The 27418-nt window shown below is 46.8% G+C and overlaps 1 protein-coding gene across 4 annotated transcripts in view; it reads right to left on the reverse strand.

Annotated features, from left to right (window-relative positions):
• Window positions 1-16327: 16327 nt before the first annotated feature.
• KCNQ2 (potassium voltage-gated channel subfamily Q member 2) overlaps window positions 16328-27418 on the reverse strand; it is a 71423-nt gene continuing 60332 nt past the window's right edge. For 3 of the 4 annotated variants that reach the window (XM_026090244.1, XM_026090162.1, XM_026090081.1), the window contains 5 exons: window positions 26964-27187; window positions 26417-26525; window positions 25754-25885; window positions 17798-17921; window positions 16328-17047 (listed from right to left, as the gene is read on the reverse strand). In XM_026090244.1, the coding sequence (XP_025946029.1) occupies window positions 16328-17047; window positions 17798-17921; window positions 25754-25885; window positions 26417-26525; window positions 26964-27187 (1309 nt within the window). The remainder of the gene's footprint in view (window positions 17048-17797; window positions 17922-25753; window positions 25886-26416; window positions 26526-26963; window positions 27188-27418) is intronic. The other variant, XM_026090330.1, reaches the window with a different exon arrangement.

Consider the following 27418-nt stretch of genomic DNA (forward strand, 5'->3'; position numbering starts at 1 on the left):
CCTAGCAAGTCCTTCACACTGCCCCAGGCTGGCTGCTTTTATAGACTAACRCTGCCAATTGCCACTCAGTAAAAGAAAGCAAGAGGTCTGTTAAACCACTCTCTTGGCACTTTCATTGCCGGCTTTTTGACCAGCTGTGGTCTGTGCTAATATTGGTTTGATTTTTTGTGGTGCACAGCACCTCAACCGGTATTTACATCAYACTGGGCTGGGAACCTCTTGCGACATGTGACAAGGGTTGGATGCAAGACTTCCCTGAGAGATGTCACCTGTGATTTCACAGCATACTTTGTGATTGGAGGAGGCAGCTTTGGATGCTGTGGCTGAGGGAGGAAATGGARTTGCTTAAGATCTTGTATTTCTGCAAAACAAGTGGTATCAACTCACCTCTTTGCAAAACTCCAGCCCCTGTTACAACAGCTTCTCTTGCTTTCCAGATAAAACAGTCTTGCCCACTTTGTGCCTTAGAAACCCGCAGAAAATTGTTTCTCAAAAGCTACCCCTATTCTTCCCTAAGCCATCCCATTTCTTCATCAAACCATCCTACCGGCTGAATCCAAGATCCATCACGGGGCGTCTCCTTCAAAGACCAGCRTCAGCCTCCCAACCTGCCCTCCATTAGTAAGAAAGGAAGTAAATCAGCTCCCCGGCTGGTCCTGAAGGCTTCCACGCTGTAGTGGAAGACAAATTGCATCATTGCCTTTTATGACTAACGCAGAGTAATCATGCTAAGAATTTACAAAGTGCCATACATCTTCAAAGAGCTGTATGTCCATTAGCTAAATGGCACTGCTCAACGCAGGCAAGCAAGCAACAATGCGAGATAGGGGGGCGGGGGGGGGGAATAGCGCACATTTCTCCTCCATCTGAAATACAACTGAATCCAGCGGGAAGCTTCATTCACCTTTCACAAGACGGTGCTGCAAGTCTTTGGATGCAGATGCGAAGCACCAACCCCTGTGCTCTGCAGGACACGATGCACCTGAGAGAAGGCAAGAACAGATCAACACCACCAGACTGATGAATATCGCTAATTAACCAGGCGAGGCATGATCAGCTATGGAAATAAAGCTCCTGCACCCTCTGCTGGGGAGAGGTTTGTGGATGTGTAGCTAGGCACTCCCAAGTCCTAACCTTTTCATCCCAACTTTTGCCAGGCTCCTAACACTAGAAAACAGCATAGTTGCAGGAAAATGAAAATCAGGAGAGCCCTGTGCAAGTCCTGGGCCTGACTCCCTGCTCTGGTACCCCTCGAACTGGTGCAAACCCTGATGATGTGCAGCAGCCCAAAACTAAAGTTTGGCCCCACYGAAGCTGGGTCAGGCACCAATTTGACATGCAGAGACCTGTCCCTCTGTTCGGAGGTGTCCATGGCTGCGGTGTGCTTGGAGGCATCAAGGCGCCCGCAGCAAAATCCAGCATGAAACTCAGCCAGGGGAGCAGAGACAGGCTCTCTGCCCACCCCTTTCCCTGCCGGCCCTGGTTCAGAAGGCAGCTTTGAATAATACATTCATTGCTATCAGTAAATTATGGAAAAAAAACAAAATGGGGTTTTTCTCCCCCCACTGCCCTTGACTTGAAGGGAGAGAGGTCAGGAGACATTAAGCCTCAAATTTTTGGTAGCTCCTCATCCAGCAGCTTTGTGCACTTAACAGAATAACCCAAGAATGCATTTGTATGTGTTGTGCCCCATTTAGGAAACGAGTCTCACTGAATTTCTGCATTTTTGTCAACAAAGCTGTTTTCACTCTGCAAACAGCAAGGGAGCAGCTATTTTGAGTGCTTGCTGTTGCTGAAAACTGAAAGCCTGGATATCTGTTCTTAAAACATTTCTATTGGGATGGAGAAACATGCCGAAGTTCTTTCCGTCTGAGCTGAGAGATTTCCTAAAACTTGGGAAAAGCCCCAAATTTGTCTATGATCTCCCTCTAGCAAAGCACAGCAATGAAACCCGGACGCTTGGCACTGCAGCCGTGCATGCGCCCCGTCCGTGTGCCTGATCCCATGAGCGGTCCTGTCCCAGGACCAAGCAGCTCGACTCGGCCCTGAGGGATAGTTTTCCTAGGAAACTCCTTTGTGTTTGTCCACTTGGTACTTAACTAGAATTACCGAGCAGGGGTAGGTGGCTCTCTGGACTCCAAATGACCCAGAAATTGAGCTGGAAAAGAAAGCAGATTCGTCTGGTCCCATTCTGGGGATGCTCTGCTGCTTGTTCGAGCAGCCTTGAGGCATTCCSCAGAGGAAACGCAGACCGCCCTTCCACTGCACAGCCGTAATGCGATTCTGCCGTCTGTTAAAATAAACAATTAAAGAGGCTTGTTATTATTACTGAATCACGTCAGCAGCTCCTGGAAAGGGCAAGGCTCCGATACGCGGCTCCCGCCGCAGCAGCCGGCGCAGCGGGTCCCTTGCAGCGGCGGGCGCTTCTGCAGCGCGGCGCTCAGCGGCGGGTTTGCTCTGCCATCTAGGGTCCGGGCGCGGCGGCTGGCGGCAAGACCCTGCAAAGCTGCTGCCCAGACCCTGCAAAGCTGCTGCTGCCCGGACCCCGCAAAGCTGCTGCTGCCCGGACCCCGCAAAGCTGCTGCTGCCCGGACCCTGCAAACCCGCTGCCCGGACCCCGCAAACCCGCTGCAAGGAGGAGCAGCTCGTGGCTTTCTGGACCCCTTTGCACCCCAGCCCCTTCCCGTCCCCTCCGGTCAGCCCARCCGTGGCCGTATTGGTCACCATCGATTTTCTTGGCTTTTTCTCGGGTGGTTCAAACCTCCTCCAGCCCTGGCCTCCGCGCCTTCACCCCGGCAAAGCGGCGGTTGTGCCTGGCAGCGAATGGGGATTACGGGGCTCACCGGCGCTCCCGGCTCAGCTGCGGGGCCTTGCTGTGCATGGTGGTTTGGTTTAGCTGCTCGCAATTAAAACCGTCTTAACTGATTTACAATCTGTGGTTCCTTCGTGCTCCGATTTCAGTAAAAGCTTCAGCTGAGTAAGGACCAGGAAAAAAAAAAAAAAAAAAAAAAAAAAGCACATTTAAGTGTTCGGGTTCTAAAGAAAAAATTAGGACCTGAAAAGTAATAAAGACCCTGTTTGCATCTCAGCACTGAGCACCAGACCAAAACCCACACACTAATTTGTAAACAAACAAACAAAAAAATCAATTGAACAGAAAGCTACAAAAATTGAACAAGTATCATATCAACAAAAGACTCATATTGCATCACTGCTGATTGCTCCAGTCAGAGGGAGACAAAGAAACAGCAAGAATTTATACTTATGTTTGGTACTAGAAAGTTGGAGAGAGAAAGTGTGTCAATGCAGCTAAATCATCAGAAAATGTATAATTAATTGGTCTGGCCATGGGGGAGCACCTGACGTTTTGTCAAGAACGGAGCTGACTTGACTGAAGCTGAAAAATCCCTGTATGCCAAGGGCAAGAAAAGGGATTGGGGCATTTGTTTGTTTTCTTTAACACCTAAACTTGGTGGTTTAAAGCATAACCTTTACTAGGCTTTACTTGTATCTAAAAATCTCTGCATCTCTGACTTCCCTCCTGTTAGAAGTCTGTCAAGTGCACAAAGATTTAAAAAAAAAAAAAAAAAATTGCTCGAGTTTTGTGTGAAAATTTTATGTGCTGTGATTCATCAAATTCCTTATTCGTGCCAAGTTACRTAATCCTTTAAAGCATGTCCCGTGCCCTCTTCCTCTTTCTTCAACTTTATTTTATGCCTGTCTTTCTGTTTAGCTATAAATTATTAATTTCCCTATATAAAAGGAGAGTGCAGGCTAAAGAACCTGCGGCCGCTTTTGCTGAGAGGGTTTCTCTTTCCAGAAAGTTACTTTATCTCCAAAACCACCATTATGTTACTATTGATAGAAATCAGAGACAGCTGCCAGGAGCTTAATAGATGTAAATTATAGAGATGCGCGAGGATAGTGGCAGGAGCAGCCAGTTAAATGGGTCTGAGAGGAAATGTCTTCATTTCATTCATGGTTCTGGCGCTAAGTTATTGCATCCTCTTGGAAGGTTAAAAAAAGCGCGGCGTGTAGCACACCGGTTCCCGCCCAGGGCTGGAAACCAGACTGCTGCAGTCAGGTGTGGTGCTCMCATCAAAGGCCAAAACTGGCTGGTTTTCACCTTGGACACAGAAGCTCCAGGTGCCTCAAACCTGGCTCAAATTTAGGACTGAGTTTTTAAAACCCAGGTCTCTTATGGCAACTCATGTTTACCCCTCCAGTGAACTAAGGGATAAATCTATCTTTACCTTTCAGAGGTTTTAATTAGTGAATGAGGCAGCAGCAGCAATACTGCTCTATCAAGAAGAGTGCCCAGTGCAATATTTGGGATCCTGCCTAAGAACATAGCCTAACCTAAACTTGCAGAAGTTCATGCCCTATCACTGCATATACATCTTYAGTCCCAAAGAATAGTGCTCATTCAGGAAAGCAACTTTTACCCAATTCCTTAAATGGCGGGTTTTCCCCAGTTGGGGTTGGGGGCTCTAAACTCATGCTCAGGTGCCCCCTTGAGTCAATGCAATCTATTTGTGTTACCGCAGCTCCGCGGGACCCAATTCCTGGCAGCCTGACATACCGTGTGGTCAAAAGCACAGGGAGCAAAAATATCCCTGCCCAAAGGATTTGAATAAAAATGGATTACCCATGAAGAGCCTCAGATGCGAGAAGACCAGGCGGATATGTTGATACAATAGCCAGGGTGACTTCTGTATGCAATTGCCAGGAATTTGCATGTTTTGCAGTCATATGAATTCCATATAAGGCTCCAGCATTTATTTCTGCTCCATGATGAGGGACATTTTCCACCGCAGGGGAAAGCGTGCTGCCCTTCCCCAGGAGCAGTATACCAGCGCGCTGGAGGCCAACTGCCAGGAAACAGCAACGCTTCCCGCAGACTGCAGCCAGATCCCCGCCGCAAGAGCCGGCGAGGACAGACACGTCGAGGTGCTGGCCCCAGAGAGCTGGGCTCTGCATGCTGCCTCTCCGGATGAGTGTTGAGCTCCCGGTGCAACCTGCACCACCACCGGCCCCACCAGCCTCCCGGGGTTTTTGCAGCTTACCTGGAAGCAGAGCTGGAGGACAACGCTGGGACCCAGCAGACACAGACACGCCAAAGCACTGGCAGGTTTTACAGTACACGTGATAGGCAGCTCTGGGGGCTCACAGAGAATTTTAGGGGTGGTACACGGCGCAATGACACACCGTTATTTGGGAAAGCATGAGTCAGCCCACTATGAACATATCATATCTGCTTTACTAGGGATTTTTTGGCTGTATTGGGAAAGAGCCTGGCATTAAGCCTGTTCAAACGATGGGGAACAGGATTTAGCAAGCTGAGCATTTTCCTGTTTATCTCACCGGTGAGAGGTATAATGAGATAAATACAGTGATGTTACTTAAGTACACCTGACTGTGCTGCATCCGTGTGGGAAGTGCTTGCACCTGGGCTTCTTTAATAGCTTCTGCAAAGATGGGCCATTGCTAAGGGCTTAGGGCCAAGTCAGCAGAGATAACCAGGGGTCTGGTTTGCCCAAAGCAAACTTTCTTCTGCAAAGCCTGTTTCGCTGTCCTGTCCCAATGCCTGGCAGGCTCTCCAAAACCCAGGCGCTGGCTTCTCATCTAGATTCTGGTACTTCATCTTTCTGGAAGCACATCAGTGTGGGGGGGGAGGACAGGTTTTACTTTTTTCTCTCCCTTTGCAAAATGAAGCTGTTGCTTCGTCAGCTAACCCCGCTACGGAAAAGGCTGTCAGTCCGCCCGTTTCGTTCCCAGAGAGAGCTAGCCACGAGTCAGCCTGCGCTTTCTTAAATTAGGATGGATGCTCAGTAAAGCAGCGAACTCGAGACAGATGAAGGTCTCCTTCCAGTGCTGTTCATTGGCTCTGAGCCTACTTAGATGACACCAGCCTCAAATTTTAGAATAGTGATAAATACCCGGAGCRGGGAACTAACAGCTACAGCAATGGACTGTTATCTGTCAGGAAGTGCCTGATGTCAAAACTTTAAAAAAAATCAGTATTTTTAAAGGACTCTGAAGGGGCAGCGTCCTTGTAACTGATGGCACTTGAGATTTCTGAGCTTGATTTCATACATCAGAAAGAAGAGTGTTGTCTAAACTCAGGAATAAAAGAGAGAGGTGTAAAAGTTTAATGCCAGGAAGGGTCAGGCCCTCAGGCACCACCTTGCGCCTCCTTAGCTGCCATTTTAGAATAAGTCTTTGTCCCCAGAGCACTAAGAAGTCACCAGAAATAACCAAACAAAGGGAACTGAAGAAGTGCAAAGAAAAATAAATGTGTATTTCATCTCATGAAGGTTAAATCTCTGGCATTTTTACTGAATGCAAATTTTCCATTCTGATGCTTTGAGGCTTGAATTAATGGTTGTGATTATTTAATTTTCCTCCGTTTCCCTTCCGATTGCAAGTTTGTTTTTTTTTTTAATATCACACATATACAGTTTTGCAGCTGCCACAGTCATTCGTGTGAAGGTACACGCCGTATCATGCTCAATGCTTCTGTGTAAAAGTCTGGGCTACGTTGCTTCTCAGTGGTGCTAATGTAAAACCATCTGTGACTGTGTTGCTCAGCATCTAGCTATTCCGTTAGAAAACTACAGGCCATTCCCTTGGCATCTGTCCCTATAAAATGTACATTGCACAAAGTCATGATTGAAATGTACAGAGGAARTTACACATTCACAGGAGRAAAAAMMAAAAAAAAAAGGAAAAGAAGTCRGATTGCTATTTTACAAGAGAAAGTGTGTACCATTCAATACATACAAAATGTTTTAAAATTGTACATAAGTACCAAAGGCATTATGAGAGATTCTTTGGAGATGAAACAAAAGTGCAAAAAAGCCAAGGCAACAGAGCAAAYGAAAGGAAGCAAAGCAGCAGCTGTCTTTGCTTTCGAAAGGACAACCAAACTTCAACGCTCGACTGAGCCCGAGACTTGCATGACCGGGAGGCCAGAGCGTGCGGCCACCTGCACCCACGCAAAGCGAAAATAGCCTCTCCCAGGATGAATTTACATCCTAGCTCATGAGGAGGGCAAATCCAGGATCAGAATTAAAGCCAGACCCTGYTATATACTGTGGGATCTTCAAGGTATCTCTGGGAAACTGCGCCATACTCCAGCAGTGAACGTACACTTTGCTTAGAAATATTTTATGGACTYAAGTGGCTCTTAAAACTGTAATAACCTTGGACCAGGAGACAAATTTCAGGCCAATGMAAAAATCTGATTACTGTTCTTTTAATGTTATCCAGCAGCAATCAACTGGAAAAGTCAATTTTTCATGGCGTTGCTAGATCTAGGCTGGGCATTGAAGGATAAGTTCTACCCAATCTAGATCTTACACCCGTCAAAATATCGGTAAAATTTCAAAGCTAGATTAAATCCTAGACTGTAATTAATTTGATGAGAATGGCAAGATCTCGGTATAGGGGCAATTGGAGTATGGCGGGCTGAATAGCTTGGAAAATCAGGCCCTTTGGCTATATAACTTCATTTCTTTTGCAACTCTAAGATCAAAAAATTGGCTTTTGATAATGCTACTTTTTTTTWAAATGACTCCTAAACAGACACTTTGAAGTATGTAACTAAATACATGGGTAAGGGTAAGACCAGCACCCACAAAGGCAGAAGGATCCGGCCCGTTGGCAGTGGCTGGTCCTAAGGGGGACCTGTCGCAGGTGGGTGCCCGTTTCACAGCAAGCAAAGCCTTTGCCCTTGGCCACTATACTTTTYCTTTTTTYTTTTTTAAGAGAGCCAAACAAATAATCATCTAAACCAACTGCATCACTCTGAAGTGGGCTGTGTTGCCTTCAGAAGTGGGATTTCTCCCTGGGATGGCAGTTATACATCATCCCTTATTGCAAACCGTCCTTTTTTGAAAGAAATCTATTATCAAAATAGTCTTTTGTTTTCATTTTACTCACTCTCCCACCTCCAAAGAAAAAACTTTTTTCTCCTGTTCATCTTGGACGCATTTTTCTGCCTTAAAGCTTGTGTGTGCRTGTGCATGWATATACACACATACAGCAATGCGTACGAGCATATATGCAAACAACATACACACACTCCTGCAGCCAAAGTTGTGTTGTCCTTTTATCTTGCAGGTTATGACAAAGATAAACTGTGTATTTCATTCAATCTGTACAGAATTTACAGTTCAGATGTACAGCAATGAAGGATATCTAGAAATACAGTAGTTAGGTATTTTAGGGCTGTGTGTGTTTTGTTGTTTCTGGAGTGTCGTTTAAAAAAGTACCAGAACAAAATCTCACTTATTTTTGCTTCCTGGTAAAATATGTTTCCAGAAGCAAGCAAACACAAGGTATTTCTTAGCAAACCAGGATCTTTCTTTTCTCTTCTCCCAGTTATGTTGAGTCACATCACAAAATAGGCAGGTAACACTTTGGTGTCTAGTCAACACACATAYGCTTATTACATGTAACGGTATCTGTCGGCATTTGGCACGTAATGTGCAATTTGTGCGCAGTATATGTGGATACTGTGCCAAAGTGACACTAAGCAAGATAAATCTCATAAATACCATATCTTTACTGAAGAACCAGGTGTATAGTTTTAGTGTAAGGGGCATTACTGTATAAGAACAGTGGCACCCACTTATACGAATTACTGATAAAAGAATAAAACATTTATAAGAATAATTTATTGAATCTCCTAAAGCATTTGATATACCACGCAGCAACTGTAACTATATTTAAAGTCTGCTCTTGAATTAAAGAAGTAACAAAAAACCCTCTGTCATTTCTCAGCTATATCTTTTTTTGCCGTGATATTACCTGCAAGTCTCAGGCTGTCTAGGCCATGTGTGAATTTTTGTAGGAAAAAAAAAAGAAGAAGAAAATTCCTACTTCAAATTTTAGGGGTTTGGGTCAGGTAGTGGGGAAGAGTAATCAACACAGAACGGTCCACGTGCTGCCTGCTGACAGGAGCACAGGCTATCTCCAGCTCCAGGAGAGGTGCGGAGCCAGTGCGGAAAACCAGGCAGGACAGAAGAGTCCGGCTACCAGCGCTTCCAAGACCTTTCCCTGCGGCATCAGCAAGGACTGAGCCAGGTGTCTACAGAGCACACTCAAGGACTGAGCCCTCCACACYGACATCTGTAACAGATCCATTTCATGACCACCACTGCACGTGTGAAACGCCAGTCACAGTCACTGTGTTGGTCAGATTTAAAAGATTACAGTGAAACGATGCTTCTGCTTTACGTAGAAGTGGAGTGGAAAGGAGAGCGACTCCCCAAGCCCAAAGAGCCATCAGTGTCAAATGGACCTGAAATTCCAAGGAGACTTCACCGGCAGCGTGACATTCAGTCTTGGCCTTGGGCCAGAACCATCCAAACTGAAGAGTGAGCATGGTTTCTGTCTGATATCATTAACCCTGCCTTAAAATTACAGACTGAGCTGCCAGTGAAATCTAGCCTGAGCTTGGCATTGTGTTTTGGAAAGCTTTGCGGTTGCAGATAGCTCAAGTTTCTCAGGACTAGGCAACCAGATGCTGCTTGAACAATTCATTTGAGGCTGTATTTACAGAAGTCAGGAGAGGGCAAGATGATTCCAGGTTCACCAGCAACTTTGGCAATCACACAGCTTGGACTAGCTGCTTTACATTTCTCCCCATGATTAAGATTAATCATGGAGTTTGGTGTGTGAAGCCACATTCATGCACTGCTCAACGGGACTGGGTTCTCGAGAGCAGCTCTTGCTTTCMGGGAGCAAAAGCATCGACACTGTTAGAGCCTGAGCTCTTCTCCAAGACATTCAACTTGACACAAAAATGGGAACTCAACCTTCATCACTGTTTCACCGCAATGAGCTATAGCCAAGGGAGCAAACCCTCACAGGGCGCTGTACAAATCGGCAAAAACGGCTCCATCCCTGCACTGAAAGGCTCCAGCAGAACAAACCAGGGATGTGTGGAGCCCATGATGGCGCAGTGAAGAAGCAAATAAATTGCCAGTAAAAAGCAAAACTGTTCACGCTAACAAGATGCAAAGGCTTCCTGGGGCACCTAGCGATGCCATGGTGAAAGGAAGTCTCAGGAGTAGAGCTCTGGCGTTATATGTTCATTTGTATATAGGCTGGACAAGGAACATGAGGACGCGGGCCCAGTGGCAAACTAGATTACTACAGCAGCGCTAACAGTTGCGAGAGACAGCAAACACCAGTAATGTTGGCAAACGCTAAAGGTCTCATGACAGTCTGGTATTACAGGGGAGAGAACAGTGGCAAAACATTTATTGAGATATGAAGGTAGCTCAGCACCTCTCAGTGAAAAGAGTAGAGGATGCTTCCAAAATGAATGGATATGGCACAGCTACACGTCCCCAAGATACCCAAGCACTGTAGACACGAGTGGATGAAATTTCCAAAGAGKGTTTCCCAGAGTCTGGGAGTCACATCCCCCCCATCCCCCGGGGCTGGGCGGCAGGCACAAATGCACATGCACGCTGGAGTGCCGCGCGGACGCGCTTCTTTGGGCTGCTCAGGTTGATGCACACCAGACAACCCTACGGGAATTAAAACAGAGACATGGCAAGGCCCGCACACGTGGGCTAAAATGGCATCTCTCAGATGAAGTCCAGGTGTCTGCCCGTGACATTGCCTACCCTGCTCTGCCTGCTCCTCCAGCCCTCAGGAYGAGGTGTCCAGGATGCTCATCTGCGGAGGCATCCAGGTGGAAAAGAGGTTATATTATATACAGCCAACGCAGTTCTTGGTTTTTCTKTTTTCTCCCCATATACACATTTCTATGAACCACTAGTTACAAACACGTGATTTTTTTTGCCCCTTGGTTACATGTAGTAGCAGTGGACGTTGTGCATGCTGTATCAGAGGGACGGGGCAAYGGTCAGTCGCAGCATCGGAGACACTTGGTATATCAGCGTTACCTACAGAAGCACTGCAGCACCCTACGGGATGGGGCGGCGAGAGGAAGTCCTCGCCCAGAAATGACGCTTTTGGCAATGTGACCTCTTTAAGTACTACAGCAATCCGGGAGCGCAGATGCAGCTGGAGCCTATCGCTGTCTACTCGTCTCAGGCTGCATGCAGCAGCAGGCAAAATTGAGAGTACAGTCAGTGAGATGATAGTCTGGAAAGCACATTCATACGTTAAAAAGGAAGCGGCTGCTCCTCCTGCAGCGGCCGCTCCTTGATGCTACCTAAATTATGAGCGTGATTAATACGGTATCAAAAAACGTGTGTAATCCCTCCCTCTAGACACTAGTATAAGGCAAGCAGTATTGTGTCACTGGGGCATCAAACACTAAGATATACTAAAGAAGATTCCTATGTATTAGTATTATAATTGGTATTTTAAAAACCCTACTGTTATTAAAAAAAAAAAACACAACCAAGTCACAGCCTTGCTCTAAAGAGCATCCGCGCCGTGGCTCGGGGACGTCGGGGTGTTTGCATGTCACACCGCCGAGGTAGTGGCCGGCGCAAGGCTCGGAGGGGCTGCCGCCTCCGGCTGTGCGGTGATGCCCTGCCGCCTCCTGCCCTCAATGTTACTGGCAGCTGAAGGAGCTTTTGTATCTGATTTCCTTGTTTTTGGTCTCAGGAAAAGGAAGCTTACAAAAAAACTTGAGAAATTATTGACCCAAGAGGGAGGATGAGGACAAAAAAAAAAGAAAAAAAACCCAACAACTCACTGCTATGGATCTTTATAYGGGAGAATTCTTGGTTGAATTCCTTAGGAATTTCTCATAAAGGGGAGTCCTGAAGTAAGCTAATATCACCTTATGGTTTCCTAGAACATGAATTTTCTGCAGGGCCATAGTAATTGCTATTCAGGCAAGAGGAAACCTTTCTGGGAGAAGAGCAGGGTTATTCCGCGGCAGCTCCGCGGGCTGCATGCCCATGCACAGCCCGGCCGGCCCAGGAAGGCGCTGCCCGCACGGACTGGTCCCTGCGGCACTGGGCTGCTGGAGCCCAGCTCCCCATTCCTTCCTTCTGGTCTCTGCAGCWCAGAAACTTCAGTTTCTCTTCAGATAGCTCCATGCCATGTATTTCTTGAGTTTGGCCTCAGTGTTCTTATGTTTTGTTTTTGGCAATAACGTTGTCGTGACCACAGTGGTCTAGGGATATAAGGGAAATGAGTTTTGCAGTAATTCCCTCTTGAGAAAAAATATTAGCAAACATGTTTTTCCTTTCTCTTGGGTACCTACTAGGCAAGTGAACGCTTCATCTGTGGAGATGCTCGGGCTTCTCAGGAAGATTATACAAACTTGTTCTAAAAATTTACATAATTTAAAATCTTAAAAATCAATTAAAAAAGTAAAAATATACCTAAACTGTCTGCAAATAGCAATAACCCTGCTGAATTTAGTTGGATCTACTAAGCAGCATTAAAAAAAATGCATTTTTAAAAAAACCTGATCTATCACATTGTTTGCCTAAAGAAATGTAATGGCTGTCTGCACTGAACAAGAGTTATTTTTTGGTGAGCTCCTTGACATTTTTGTTTTAAAAGTTATTAATAAGAAAATGAGCCAACAAGGAAATTCACATACAAAATCTGCACTTGAGTAACACTGRCGTCCTTTCCCAAATGCTGGGAAATTCAACTAGCTGCTAGCGCTCTGTTGCCCAGTCTCCTCCACCTGCACAGAGCTGGTCACAGCCTGGTTCACGGCTCCCGTTCGGAGATGGGACTGGACCAGGAGACTTGAATMCTCGCTCGGACGTGCAGCTCTCAACACCCGACTGTGGCTCCAGATCCAGATTTCAGGGATGGCCCCATCCCAGAGGTGGGGCCATTTGTAATATTTTCGGCCAGGCCCATACCCAGATTCTGAAAAATATCTCCRAATTTTCCTGGAGCGCAGATCCTGGGCTCTGGGTAGAGGATGTGTGCCAAAACCCAGGTTCCAGGTGCCCAAATGCCCCRGGAGTGGCTCAAAATGGCCTGCTGTAAATTTGGCCCACGCCTGTTCTTCAGCTCTCCTCGGCTCGTGTCCAAACTTGGTATTACCTAAAACTTGCTTCTGTCCTTTGGTGTTATCCAAAAAATACGGACGGGGACATGGAAGGAAAGGGGAGCAAAGTCCAGCCTGGCAATTTTTTTTTGGTTAAACATCTGCCATGTTGGGACTCCCTTATTAGACCAAAATCTAGTATTTTATTCAAATTTAGTGGTTAGGACTTTTTTGGGAGAGGTACTACCAGGAGTATGTCCTATGGGCATGGGAGAAGTGAGAAGTGGAAAGTGAAGACCTTGCAGGGAATATTGGATTACAATTTGGAACAGAGGAAAAAAAGATTTATGCTTTAAGCAACAAATCCTTCAGTTAGAGCAAGCTCTGTTCTCATTTATGSAGGCATAATTCAGTTTCACTAAAATAAGAAGCATTATTTGGGGTTAATTCCGGTGTAAGTTAACCCAAAAATCCAGCTCAAGCCTCTTTGCCTGCGTGAATGAGAAGTGACGATTTATAGCATGGCTGTGGATGGAGGGGTGCGTGTGTAAGAATTTCTACGAAATGATGGTGGGGATAAAGGTGGAATCTTTCTTATATCTTCAAAAAAAATTCTCTGTGAAATTTGTAAAAACTAGATACAAYCTGTGCCGCGCATATATAAAACCTGTTTTCTGTTAGCACTGATTGTGGGACAAATCCAATACCTGTTAAAGTTACARATTAGGAGAACTTTATAAATACCAGCATACTAATTGACTTGAAGAGGGAACACACAATTCTACCTTCTCAATCCTTAAAGGATTGGGAAATGAGAATCTGGATTTTATTTTTTTTAAATGAGGTAAAAGACYGCCAGATTTCAGCATGTGGAGAGGATACAGTGGGACTGCTTCTCCTCAGGACACATGCACACGCGTGGCATTACCTGCTTTCAAGGGTGTAAGATCATCTATGCAAGGAAAGGGACTTTGCAATAAGAACCATAAATGGGCATTCAAAATAGAGTTAATGGGGTTTCAAATTCAGGACATGATGAAAATTGCACCACGCYGGAATTGTGCCTTGATGTCCTGTTGACTTTGCCTCCAGTCTCAGGGGCTACATTAAAATCCTGCCATGCACCTGTGCTGTAACAGGACTGCACAACATCATCCTSACCCTCAGCTAGAGTTACTGCCTTTATATCATACTTTTCTGTGCCAAGTTTCCAACAGGCCTTCCAAAAGGCACTTTGCACTTGCATGTGCAAAGGCAAACGCTTGTTCGCTCTGACCTGGGCAACGTGAGCAGCGAGCAGCTGCCTGGAGCAATGTGGATTTTTCCCTTACCCAATGCCATTTCCGTTCTTGGGGTCACTAGAAAACACGTCACCAAGTCTGATTTGGGACCTGCTGACATTTCTTGCTCTACCAAAAGGCATCTCATTTTGCAACGCACAAAGGGCAGATTTGCACAATTTACAACCATTTTGCACTCCAGAATGAAAGCTTTCTCTTTATGGAAGTGTATCACTGGGTTCACTCTGCAGAGAGAAATCTGGAGCCAAAGGGAGTTTGGGAGCACAAGCAGAAGGGCAAAATGGACTGGAAGGGACCTAGCAGGACTGGAAGTCCAAGTTCCCCCTAGGAAAAATGTTTTCTCCTCCTGAATGGAAAAAAAAAGGCAGGAAAAATTACGCAGATCCTTTCCCCACTCCTCAGTCCCATGTGAAGATCTGTGTGTTGGTCCTTAACTGGGGCAAAAGGATGTTTTTATTTCCTGTCTACAAGCTCTCAGACTCCTTTCCCACACACACGTCTTCCCCAGGGGTCACAGGAGTCCCGCGTCTCCCCTGGTTGCTGCCTCTCGCCAAGCAAACTGGAGGAGAGAAAAACGCCGTGGTTCTCCCTTCACCCCAAGCAAGTCAATATTCAGCCTCTCAAAGGCCAAACCGAAATGGAGTTGTCACCTAACGATCCTTAACAAGCTCTTGATATGACACGGGGAGAATGTGGAGAGACGGGGTTTGAAATCATGGACACGGCCCCGACTCCACTGCACAAAACACGCGCGGGATTTGGGCTGTGGATGCCTGGGAAGAGTCACAGGCACAACCCTGGCCATGGTGGCCCAGCCCGGGAGATGGATCCCAAAACGCACTGGCAGATTTTTTCTTAATCCATCCCCTTGCAAGAAAAAAAAACACCCTGTACAGGTCTTTGATAGTTAAAGGATCACTTTGTGACTTTGTTTTGGTCCCAAAAGAAACTTTGAGCATCATTTTTTCCCCTGCCTTCCCCCAGCTGAACGYGCTGCTGAGGTTCCCGGGAATGACACAATGATCTTGCCAAGAGAAAGTACTTCAACAGCAATGCAGCTGGGCAGACTTGGATTGGCACAACCTGCGGGCAAGCACAGGTAAGAGGCTTCTAAAAGACCGTGAAGAAACGCAGAAGCACCTCTTAACTCAGCTTGAGGGATCAAAACAAAACCGGAAGGATGTCCCGAGGACATCGGTGTGAGAGTTTTGGCAGGGCAGAAGAAGAAAGGGAAGATTTTCGTGGGGCATAGCGTGTGCAAACGTGTTCAGGCACAATGCAAACTGTGTAAGAAAAGGGCACCGCTCTGGACAGCAGGGCTTCAAATGGCCGGAGCTCAGCACTGAGCCCGCAGCAGCGCGGGGACCACAACATCCGACGCATCGCCCTCTCCCTCCGGCACCGTGCAGCTGTGGCTCCACAACGGCACCGCTGGCCACAGCCTGACTATGCGAATGGCTTCGCCCCCATTGCAACCTCTAAGCACCAGCCCTCACCTGCAGGGCCCTGCGCGACATCTCCATGCATTATATCGGAATTATACCACCTTCCTGATGGTCAATGAGGAATCGTAGACTAACAGTCCTCCAGTAACCACCACATAACCTGAAATCTAAGCCAGAAACAACCAGGTGTTCGTTCTGCAACTCCAAAATGTGTAAAGGTGTAAGCGCCGGTGACATTTGTCAGCCACCAGTTACCGTGACCTCCAAAAGCCCTGGCCGAGTGATTCATTCGTGCCCTGCATCTTAAAAGGTTACGAAGAAATGTAAATTGCCTACCCTGCACCATGAAGGGGTTTCACCTAGTGATCTTAGAAAGACAGTATGAAAGAAATCCAGACTCTTCAAGGCTCCGGTTAGCTCACCACAGTGGCCTCTTCCACAAATGCAGGCTCGGACCTGCTCCCTCCCCCCCCCAGAGTAAGCTGCAAGAAAGTATCCGCCAGCTAAGGATGTCCTGGATGGAGGAAAACCTTAGCTGTCAATCCCCGTGAGAAGTTCAGCACGTGGACAGCTTGGGTGGGCAGCCGGCCACCGCTCGGACTTGGCTCGGCGGGTGCTAGGAGGCTTCACTGTCTGGGGGCCGACCAGCCCATGTCACTGAAGGGTCCCTCGCCCGTGGCTGACCTGGGAGGAGGACCGCAGGGCGTGCAGAGGTCAGAATCGGTGTCCGATTCCCCTTCCGCAATGTAGGGTCTGATTTTGGCCACGGCTGCATAGCAACCGTTGTTAAGGATGTCCAAATTCTCTTTGGACTGGGAAATGCTAAAGCCGCTGAAAGAGCGCTCCAGTTCCTCGTGGTCTACCGAGGGGATGGAGATCGATGTGTCGCTGTCTCTCATGGCACTCTCGTGGTGTTTGGCTGTAATGTCTTCGTTCCTCAGATACTCTATGCTCGCCCTGTTCCCACCACTGTACGCTGACAAGGAGCGCTCGTGTGAAGGCGGAGGTGGGATTCGAACCAGCGAGCCGGGGTCTCCGACGGGTGAGGAGCCGTGACTCTGTCGCTGGTAGGCCTGCTGCTGGCACGATGTTGAAGGTGGGCATGTGTTGGTCGGGGCTGGTGGAGCAGAGAAGTTCTTCTGACCCATGGAGCTGGTGGACCTGATGATCTTGATGATGCAGCCGTTCTTGTCAATGTGCTCCCTGCTGTCTTCGGGGCTGTGGTAGGGAGGTGCTGGGTCCGGTTCTTTGGACCCAAAATAGGCTTCTGTCTCTGTTGGCGGGATACCCATCCTCTGCATGTAAATGTTCACCAGGAAATCCAGCTTCTTCTCCATCGACTGAACCTGCAAAACACCACAGTTGCAGTGTTACACGCTTCTGGTTGAAGCAAGTTGACATCCTGTGTATAAACAACTTCCAGCCCCATCTAGGTATAAACACGGGTCTGGATGACCTCRGCCCACACTGACCTACACCAAACTGGAATTTCAGTAAATATTTAATTGTCCTACTCTGAAACCGCCTTTAATTCTCCACCTGTTTGTAGTGTTTTCTTTAGGCTCCTGTGATATCTGTGACATGCATCGAATTCCAGGAAAGCTAGAGGACAATCACATCCTTCTGGTGCTTTTCAGCTCCTCACGGTCCTTGGTGCTTTCCTGGGCTCAGATGGTCATGGGGATTTCTCGGCCTTGTATTCTGGGAGGAATTTCACCTGCTGCAGCAGTCAGGCTCACAGACATGTGAAACACATCTTGTTTAAGCGTACGGTGTCCAAAAGCACCCATGTGGAAAAGGAACCAAAGCTCTGTTTTTCAAAAATAATTAGGCACTTGGTAGGCTCACAAAACAAAGAAGTCTGTAAGAGACAGATTCCAAAGTGCCTAAATCTGTTTTGCGAGTAGTATCAAGCTTTCTACGATATTTAGTGCCCCTCCATAATTTCCTCCTTGTTTCTTTTTCAAGATATTCTTAGCTCTTACTTTTTTTCTAAATGGCAATATCCCATTGGGGGRAAAAAAACCCAAAACCCAGCAAAACAAGACAGTACATGCAACRSTCTCTGAYAAGAATCCCTTSCAGCCCCAACGTACCTGTTTTTCAACTTTTCCAAGCCTGCCCATCATGCTCGGGTCTTCGGGCAGCTCCCCCTCTGCTGGCCCTTTGGTCCGATCCTTGTCCGTCATTGCGGATCCTCTCCCAACGATCTGGTCAACTCTAGCRGGATCAGAAAATCCCCCCACCCCCGGAAAAGGACTTGGAGTCAGTTGGAGACAGCAGGCAAGGAGGGCTCTGCTCGCTGCCCCTCTGTGGGGCAAAGCGACAGCCTCTCTCCCAACTAACACTCCAAATTACTCACAGACACGGAGTGGCAAGGAAGTGTTAATTTAGATGCAAAATTCAGAGCRGTATTAGCAGAGTTTTAAATGATCTGTTTCTGTTTATACAGATAAAATCTGGCACATTATGCACAGTAAATTTACCCACTGCAAAGAATTTCTTTAACTGGCTTTCTTCCAAATCAACTAACTTTTTATTTGTTATGAGGAATTATTATTTTGGGGGAAGACCAAGTTTTCTGCCCAGCATATGTCAATGAGTTTTTTCCAATCTCTGCAGCAGTTTCCTCTCCTCAATGCAAATGTAAATGTGTAATTCTCACGTTCAAGTAAAGGAGACTCTTGCCCTAAGACCCAAACAAACAGGTGTAACGCTAACCATTGTAGTGGAATTACATCAGAGTTGAATTTGGTTATTAAGTACCAAACATTACCAAATTGTCTTTTTTTACCAGCTTGCAGCTGTATCATGAGAATTCATCTATTAGCAGGACTCAAGCCAGTAACAGAAGAAGACACACCTGTCAAACGAGTAGCTAAAGCTGTTGGGCACATTGTTTGGCACTAACTTAGTTACACATTACATTTGCATTCCTTGTTCCCTGTCTAGGAACACCTGGGTTGATATATAGCTCCATCTACAGAGGAGGAAGGAAGGCAGAGCCGGACTGGAGGCATCATTTATTTGAGGCATCAAATCTAGATTTTCAGGAGAGTAAATATTGGAGCTTCTTGATCCTTCAAAAGCCAGGAGAGCAACTCAGTCTTGGAACATGTTCTTAATGGTAGCCCAATATGTAAGCTAATTCTAAGCCAGGCAAACTTTACTCTTGCATAATGCACCAAATGTAAGGGCGGCAGGGGAAGAAAGGGTTAATTAATCTGACTGAAACCAAGTTGAGGTATCTTGAGCGGAAAACTCAAAATGCTTCTTATGCAGTTCTGCCGTGTGGGCCATGGGTCCATGCACCAGAAGGAGGAAAAGGAAGGAGCTGAACACAGACAGACGAGGGAAAATGAACAAAYAAAAACCAAGGAAAGGAATGAGACGTGAGGCCATTTACAACAGAACAGCCATCTAGTTTCTTTACATTTAACAGGGCCTTAGTATACATGTTTGCTGCTGACATAAAAGGACAGAGATCAGTGGGTATAGACCAGTGTGGCTCCCTTGGCTTATATTAGGGTGACAGCAGTTTACACCACCAGAAGCTCTGGCTCAAAGAGATGGAGTGGAYGAACATAGCACACCAAAGACAGAAAATACAAGCCAACGATTATTTTGGAGTTTATCTTTGGTCCCAGAAGATCCTTCATTTGGGCAGGGATGTGACAGAATAGTGTTCTATTCAAAAAGTCATGTTTGATCCTTTGCTTAGCAATATAAGCACAGGAGTACAAGAAGCACCAAGTACAAGTGTGAGGAATATGCATGCCTTATTTCTCTCTTGTAATGGGAGAAGCATATTATTCACATGTACAGGAACTCCCCACAAGGGATGCAATTACTGACATGACATATATCACAAGAAATCCTACAACAATATTGTTACTATGTAAGCAAAGAGGTATTAAATCGGATACCTCGGGCTACCTGGGTTTGGAATCACAAGTCAAGGCGTAGCTGAGCCACTGTACGAACTCCTCTCCTGTATGCACAAGCAAGTAGACTAGTAAAACAAAGAGCATGCATTTAAAGAGGCCCAAAGTCTTATCACAACTGGATATTTGGGAAGGCTGAGAAAAAACAAAGGGTTCTTTGGCCTCGTGTCACATCTAGCACAGTGCTAACACTGAAACGTGTCCACTAATGAGAATGAAATGTCSTTCATCAGTTGCTGAGCAGAGAAGAGAGGCAGGACAGACTGTAACAGAGAGAGTAAACCTGAATATAGCCATGCTCTGGTGTATCGTAATAGTAGAGATACTCTTTTGCAACCCTATTTCTAATCTTGCAGAAGTTGAGGAAGAACTTCGACTCCCTTCTGTGTCCTTAAGAGAAGAGCTATGCGGCAAGTGGGCCTCACATGACCCATGTGAAGCACAGTAGATCTGGTGGCACTTCACAGATTGAGTGATCACTGGTATCTTACATAAAAGTGCTGACTTCTTCCATCACCTTCAGGCTGATCATGACTTGCCTGCAGACCTACTGTGATATAACTGGGCTGAAGACCTTCACAGAACTCATCCTTAAAGCATCCAGAAGCCCTCGCCCCTGCGCCACTGATACCAGAGCCTTTCAGTCTCGCAGGAGCAATCCTGCTTGACAGGACCACTCGCTTCATGTCTATGCTTTAAGCCCATCCTGACTGCTAAAGTGGTCATCTCCTGCAGCTAAGAAACCAGAGAGCCTGATCTCACCTCAGAGACACGGTCCGCGCCGAGCACAGTGTGGTGGGAAGCCGCAGGACACTGACCTCAGTGTAGAGAGGGGCAAAAAAAGGTCAACCGAGCACTTCTTTTGGTTTCTGGCCTACTTCATGAGTGGGGCAGGAGGAGAAACCAGGCTCGAAGTCTCCTTCCTCTTTGCTTCCCACAGCAGAAGCTAGAAACCAGGGGAGAGTGTTCCTACCTTCAGCAAAGTACAGAGATTTCATTTGTGCCGTGTCTGATAAAAGAGGAGATGAGAGGAATTTCCCTGTGCTATCCCAAACCATCTGTGCCTACCTAGGCACCATGAGGATATAGCCATCAGCAAAGAGCAGGAGATCCTTTTAGCCACTAGAAAAGAGCTCAGGGTTTTGTCTAAATTGGGCAGCAAAATTCAAAAGATGAAGATAGAACAGAGTCAACCTTTGCAAGCAGTGGTGGAAAGTGTATGTTCCTACCGTGCGACAAGGGACCACTATATCCTGCGGGGAGCCTTGTGCCTTCCCAACTTTTATCTTGGCTATGTCAAATACACACATGTGGAGGGAAGAATTCAGCAGAGGCTTTGGAAGAATCAGCCCCCTACTTTTCCCATTGTGGCAGAAGAGGATTCAAAGATTTCTAATGATGCATGACGAACTGTACCATCTGCTGCCTTTGACAGGCTCTGCTGTGCCCTTAGTTTGGGAGGGAGAGAGAAGGGCGTTGTTCTTTGATGTGGACTTTGATATCTTTCCTTCTTTCTAATGATACAAAAAATAAAAATAAATCTTGCATCAGCCACAGTGCAGGTTTTCTCATGCTTCATTATGCTTCATGCTAACAGTACATGCAAAGAGGTGTAGTATGTCACCCTTGGGCCAGAAGCAGACATCAAAAGGTCAAACGGCTCAAATGAGATAAAAATGAAGTATTTGGAAATATATATTCAATTCTTTTCTGTTTTCTTTTTCTTTTATAATTTTTTTTTTACACAATCCAAGCATTGAAGCCAAACCCCCTTCATCCAGATCACATGACTGGCTACTTACCTTCTTATTTTGCAATAAAGTTTGCTCTAGACATGTTTTGACCAATATCTGATGTCTAAATATTACAGCTGAAGTTGCATCTGTTTCAAAACGGGTCTGTGTTAAATGAGCTGGACAGGAGAATTTATTCCAGCTTCTCTGTGTGTACAGCATGGAGCAAACACCTCTGGCCAAATTACAGCCATGGATAGATGTTAGCATCCAGCTGCCTTCGCCGCGAGTTATCCACATAGACCTTTCGGTTGAGCTGGGCCCTTGGTGCAGCCTACAGGGCTGAGATAGCTCACGGGACATCACTCAGTTTTGTTTTTCTTCCCTCACTGGATGTTTTGTCCTGATTTGGGCGGCATTTGGCTAAACCAGGGGAATGCAATCAAAAAGGGAGAGGTCGGTGCAATGCCCAGGTACCACGTGGCATGCAAAGGGCCCGTCCATCTGCAGCGCGCCGAGGCCTTTGCTGCAGCCTTCTGTACTCTGCTCATTTTCGCAGCCTCTCAGCTGCAGCTCAGTAAAGAAGATATCAGAAAATTCATTAAAAAAGAGAGCAATTAGGAGGAAACTCCCTGATGTCCTAGGAGCCTAGTCAGCATGTACGAACAGATCTTTAAACTGGCTCTAAGTATTAGAAATTGCAAAAACAGAAGAAAAAAAAGGCATTAACACTAATCTGAAATTATAAGAGAACTGGAGCAAGTAGAATGAATACTCCTGTTTGAGGCTATGGGTGTCCCTCCTAGCATCCATCAACCACCATTTCTGTGTGTGAGCTGCGAGGTTTCACACGGAAATCGCACCTCTAATGAAGGCTTGCTGCACACCTAACCTTATAGGTTGATGTAACAAAATCCATCTGAATACATATTTTTATTGTAATATCAAAATGTTGCTACAAATAAGAAATTTATTTCATTTTTAAAGACTAGTTTTGAGTCTCATCATTCGGACAGAGGAGAAAGGCATTCTCCTCAATTTCTCAAAGCATTTTTTTCCAAGCATAAAGCTTGGTGCTTCTGGAAAATTCACTATATATATATATTTTTTAATCTTTGAGCCAGCTGAGTGGCAAAAAGTAAGCTTTCAATATTCTTTTTATGCACGTTCCTTCAGTGAAGATTACTCAGAGCTGCTTAAATGAAAATCAAGAGGTTTGTCATGTATTAGCTCTTAGTGAGGACAAGTATATTTAGAAAAAATATTTGAGGCTAAGATTGCTGCATTTAAAAACCACCTATTATTTGTGCACGGAAGATGACTTTCTGTCAAATATTTGCACCTGCCTCTGAGCTCTGGGGGGTTTGAGACAAGGTGAAAATGTAGCTCAAAGTGTACTTATCCCTTTTTTTGAAATTCAGAGCCCCAAGTTGCCTGCCATGGCCCCACTGACCAGCCTCACCAGGAAATGCCCCCAAATGGGCACTTAGGGGAGAACATGCTCCTCTCAGAGTCAAGTCAGGGGCACAGTTTTATCTAGGGTGAGGACTTAATAAAGGCAATGAGGAAAAATCTCGCTTACTGATTGAGGGATGGGTTTGACTCCTGCTTTTCTTTTTGCATGCAAAATCAGGATCTTCTTTTGAACATTAAATACACGGTTGCAATGTTTTTAACACAATCTTTTCTCTGTGGTCAGTAGAGTTGCATCAGCAAGAAAAAGAGACCACTACATTTATCAGGTATGAAACACTTCATTCTTACTTTGCCCACTGAAATTCATTTCAAAGCACAAAGAGCTGCAAACACCGGCTGCCTTGCTTGCATATGGTGTGAAGTGTTTCATCTTTTGGAAAGTAGACGGTTTAGTTTATATTGGCTTTGTGGGGAAATATTCCATCTTTCTACAGTTGAGGACAATCTGATAAAATATGAGATTATAAAAAGATAGGATTTTGCTGTCAAACACCTAGAAGAAGACTGAAAAAATGCTACTGAAGAAACTGATGGTTATTGATGACTGTACAAATGTCTCTTTTTTTTCCTTCGGCTTGCCTAGTGTGAGAGCCCATTACTGAAAGTAAATCAGAACGTATCCAGTGTAGCAAGCCCTTCTGAGTCACGATTTAGCAAGCTGCATTGCTAAGCGATCAATGCCGTCATATAACTGGCATGAAAGGGGTTTGACATTAAGCAAATGAAAAATCCAGAGAAAGCGGCATTTTGGTGAATCCTAACCTAGGCGAGTATTGGGGAGATTCTTTAGAAGAATACATGGGTCCTTTGGTTGGATACTTCTTATGCCGGGGAGTTGAAGGGGGCGGGGGACCCACAATCATATCTATCCTGGCAAAGTAAATAAGAAAAAAGACACCAGCAAAATGCATAATGAAGCAACGTGTAGAGAAAAGTTGGTCAGAAAGTTGCAGAAAGAAACAACTGAAAAACAGAACGACAGAGAGAGAAAGAGAGAGAATTTGAAAATATATTCCGCTCGAAACAGAACGTGCTCCTCTATCGCCTGGTTGTCGGCAAAAGGCAGAATCTTCCTCAACCCGAGGCAAGATTCGGAGGCTTAGGAGCACAGACACGTCGCTGCCCGTTACAAGGAGACTCCCCCCGACATGTAATAGGAAACATGCTTTACCCTCTGGAATATATTTGCATACATGTAGCAGTATCCCGTTGAAACAGTTGGATATAGAGCATATATTCCCTTTTGAATTACAGTGCTAGATAACACATCCTCAGCTAGTGCAGAAAAGCAAGAGCCGTTGGAGTCAACGAGATAGGCTGCAGGATTTTGTAACTCAATGGGTGGAAGACATCCATGGATGGCAAGGTGTCAGGATGAGACACAAGACAGGCACAGCACTGAAAAGAGCACATTACACACAGACCACAGTGACAGAGGCATTCATGATTAAAGAGGAAAGTGCATGTAAACACTCCAGAAATTTGCTTGAGTACAGCTTTCATCCAACAAAGCCCTGGCTTAGGGAGGTCAAAGCCAGCCCTGTGGAGCTGAGCTGGCAGGGAGAACACATTGCTTTGATTGCTGAAAAAAAGAGGAAGAAACAGATGCCACCCTCCTCCGAGCTGTGCTGTGACAACCTCCCCGCGCCCCACTGCTGCCTTCCAGGCCAGGGTCAAGCCAAGGCTGATGGACGCACTCCATGTCCACGCTAGGGCTGGTCGATCATGCCGCGGCCGTCCCACGTGCATATCCCGTCGTCTGGAGGTTGCCCCTTTCCCGTTTTAGTACCCGATGGCCAGCTAGGACATCTCCTAGTGCCCATTTGGCTGGGATGGTCAGTGCATCTAAAGGCGAGCGCTGGCTCTGCTTGTTTTCCCACCACTGATCTGCCCAATGGACACAGCCATGGGGTTGGCAGGGATTTGGGGTCTGGTTCTCAATGAGAGATACGGAGGACTGAGGGAGAAGCTGTCAGATTAAAATAATTAGCTCGGATCCTCTGTTCAAGGGATCATATTCGCCTGTTCTTTCTAGGGAGAAATAATTTGGTGATTGGTGATCACCATGGAAAACAAAATTTAAAAGGCCCTTCTCAGCTCTCTCTCAGTTGCCCAGCCCTGAGTCCCTTTTTCACATATCTTCCCCTATTAAAACTAACTCACCTGCCTTTAACATTTCAGCGCACAAGCTGAAATCCAGCTCTGTTAAACCACAGCTACCTCGGTGGGCCCAGATGTGAAATTCCCTTCTGCCTCTGTGCTCGTCAGGCCATGCTCCGGATGGATTCCTCCCAAAACAGCTCAGAGGACCTAACCCCTGCAGGAAATCCCTGCGTCCTCACTGCCACCTCTGCTCTAGGAGGAGCCTCAAAACCAGCACGCCGGGATATCAGACTTATTTTGCATCGCTCCCAGAAAGGTAGCAAATAAGCCATATTCCCCTTCGGACCGTGGCACCGAATCCTTGCTATCCTGCAGGGAGCAGTGCGTGGCAGCGCAGATACGCACCAGCCCGCGCCCTGTCCTACCTACGTGAGATGCTATAACGACAGACGCTGCTAAAGGAAACCCTGTGGGAGGATGCGCTGTGAATGCCGTGCTTTGTGTGGGTACCGACACCGCGGGGAAGAGGGAGAAATCTTCCTCGAGCTCCCAGGGCAGTCCTGGAGCAGGCAGTAAAGCAGTTTTACTGGCACAGCACCACTGCTTGCTCTATGTGTGCTCCCTGCCACCGCCATCTCTGCAGGTCCCAGCCACAAGCACCAATGTTCTCCTCCAGGATTTCTCTTAGGAAGAAAAAAATAAGTTGGAGCTGCAAAGGAAAGTGTGTCTGTCATGGCAATACATCCACGATTAGCAAAAGCAGTGAAAAAGCGAAGCAAACAGAGGAGTCTCTTGCCTGGACTGAAGGTTTTTAATCCGGGAGAGCATGTCCAGGTGCCCAGCTGAATACTGTTCAATGACGTCCATCACGTCATAGGGCCGAAGGCTCTCCTTAAACTTGCGTTTGGAGACGAGAAATCTCATAATGCTGCAGGGAGACAGGGAGGAAAAGGCAAATCTAGTCTCTGGACTGGAGCCTGAGCTGCTTCGCAACAGATAAAAACGCCGCGGGGAGCTCCTTTGGATGGAAAATGGAACAAATCCCAGCACTGCGGGTTTGGAGAGGATGCGGCAATAGGAGGAGGAAGCGGGGGGATCCGCGAGGGTCTCGCGGAGCGGGTCTGGCTGCGCGGGGAGGCTGCAGACACCCCTTGCACCACCAGCTGCGCGAGCCGCCTTGCCGCCCCACTTCTGGAAACGTCAGCACTAAACCTCAGAGCCAGCGAGAACGCTGATCGGGATGTATCGCTGCAGGGGATTTTCCTGTTTCTCCACTTATTCCTTCCCTCAGCAAAAATTACTCTTTCTCGCAGAATTTTCTGTGAAGGAGGGCAGCCCACCCAGGGGAAAGACAGCCAGCAACACGGAGATGGCAGCATTTTCCACCACTTGAAGTTTCCTTTTTTTCCCCCCCTATTTTTTATTTTTCCTGACCACCGCCCTCCTCTCCCGCTCTTACCACACTGCCCTGATGCTGACTTTCAGTCCCGGCGTTAAATCTTCCGTCACAAACTCACAGTTGCAGCTTTTGTTCTCATCTGGAATGTCCTCTCCGGGGAGGCTTGCTTCTGGGTTGGAAAGGGGGAGGAATAAGAGCCCGGCCGTCATGACTCGCGTGGGAAGGAAGAGCGCGTCGGCTGGCAAACAGCAAGCGCGGGGACGGCACCGGGGCGCGTTTGCTGAGCATCCCCCCGACACCTTTCCCTGAGCCAGGCTAAGGCGACGTCCTGCAAAGCCACCAGCTGCCCTATCTGTCTCAAAATGCTTCAGACGCCTGACCTTTCCTCTCCCCCATCCCTACACACTTAAAATATTACCATAGGTGTTAGCAGTGATTTTTCCTCTCGTTTATACCCCCACCATCCTCAAAGCTAAAGGGCTGCAAGGGGAAAGTCCTATGTCAGTGCTGCCGCTCACAGCTCTAGGTGGGACGGGAGCGGGTGGCTGGGGACCGGCTGGGGACMCGGGGTCCCGCACGGCGCCGAGCGGCCACCCCAAGGTCTCACCTTCCGAATTTTGCCGCGACGCGGCACCCTTGATGCGGAAGGGTTGGCGGGTTCGGCTGCGGTCCCCGAAGCTCCAGCTTTTGGGCACTTTGCTGGGGCTGTCCTCGATGCTCTGGTCAGCGCTGGGGGATCTCCGGATGCCCTGAGCCTGTGGAGAGCCTTTCCCTTTGGTGCCAGCACCGCGGGGACTGGAGAACACACGATCTTTCAAACTGACCTTCTGACTGTTCAGAGAAACACGGTGCAACAAAGACAAAAAGGAGACAGCAGGAGGAGTCATTCTGGAAACCACGCAGTCCTTCCCCACCAGCCATTAGAAACCAAGAGCGCTTCGAAGCAGCAGTGAGATGTAGCTTGGCCGTTGGTACTTTTTTTTTTTTTTTAATTATCATTTTTATCATTTTATTTGCTTTTTGCTTTTTGAGAAAGCGCTGTAGAAATGTGTCCACCATAAT

This window comes from Apteryx rowi, unplaced genomic scaffold (genome assembly GCF_003343035.1).
Source record: "Apteryx rowi isolate R43461 unplaced genomic scaffold, aptRow1 scaffold_0, whole genome shotgun sequence".
Taxonomy (NCBI): Eukaryota; Metazoa; Chordata; class Aves; order Apterygiformes; family Apterygidae; genus Apteryx; species Apteryx rowi.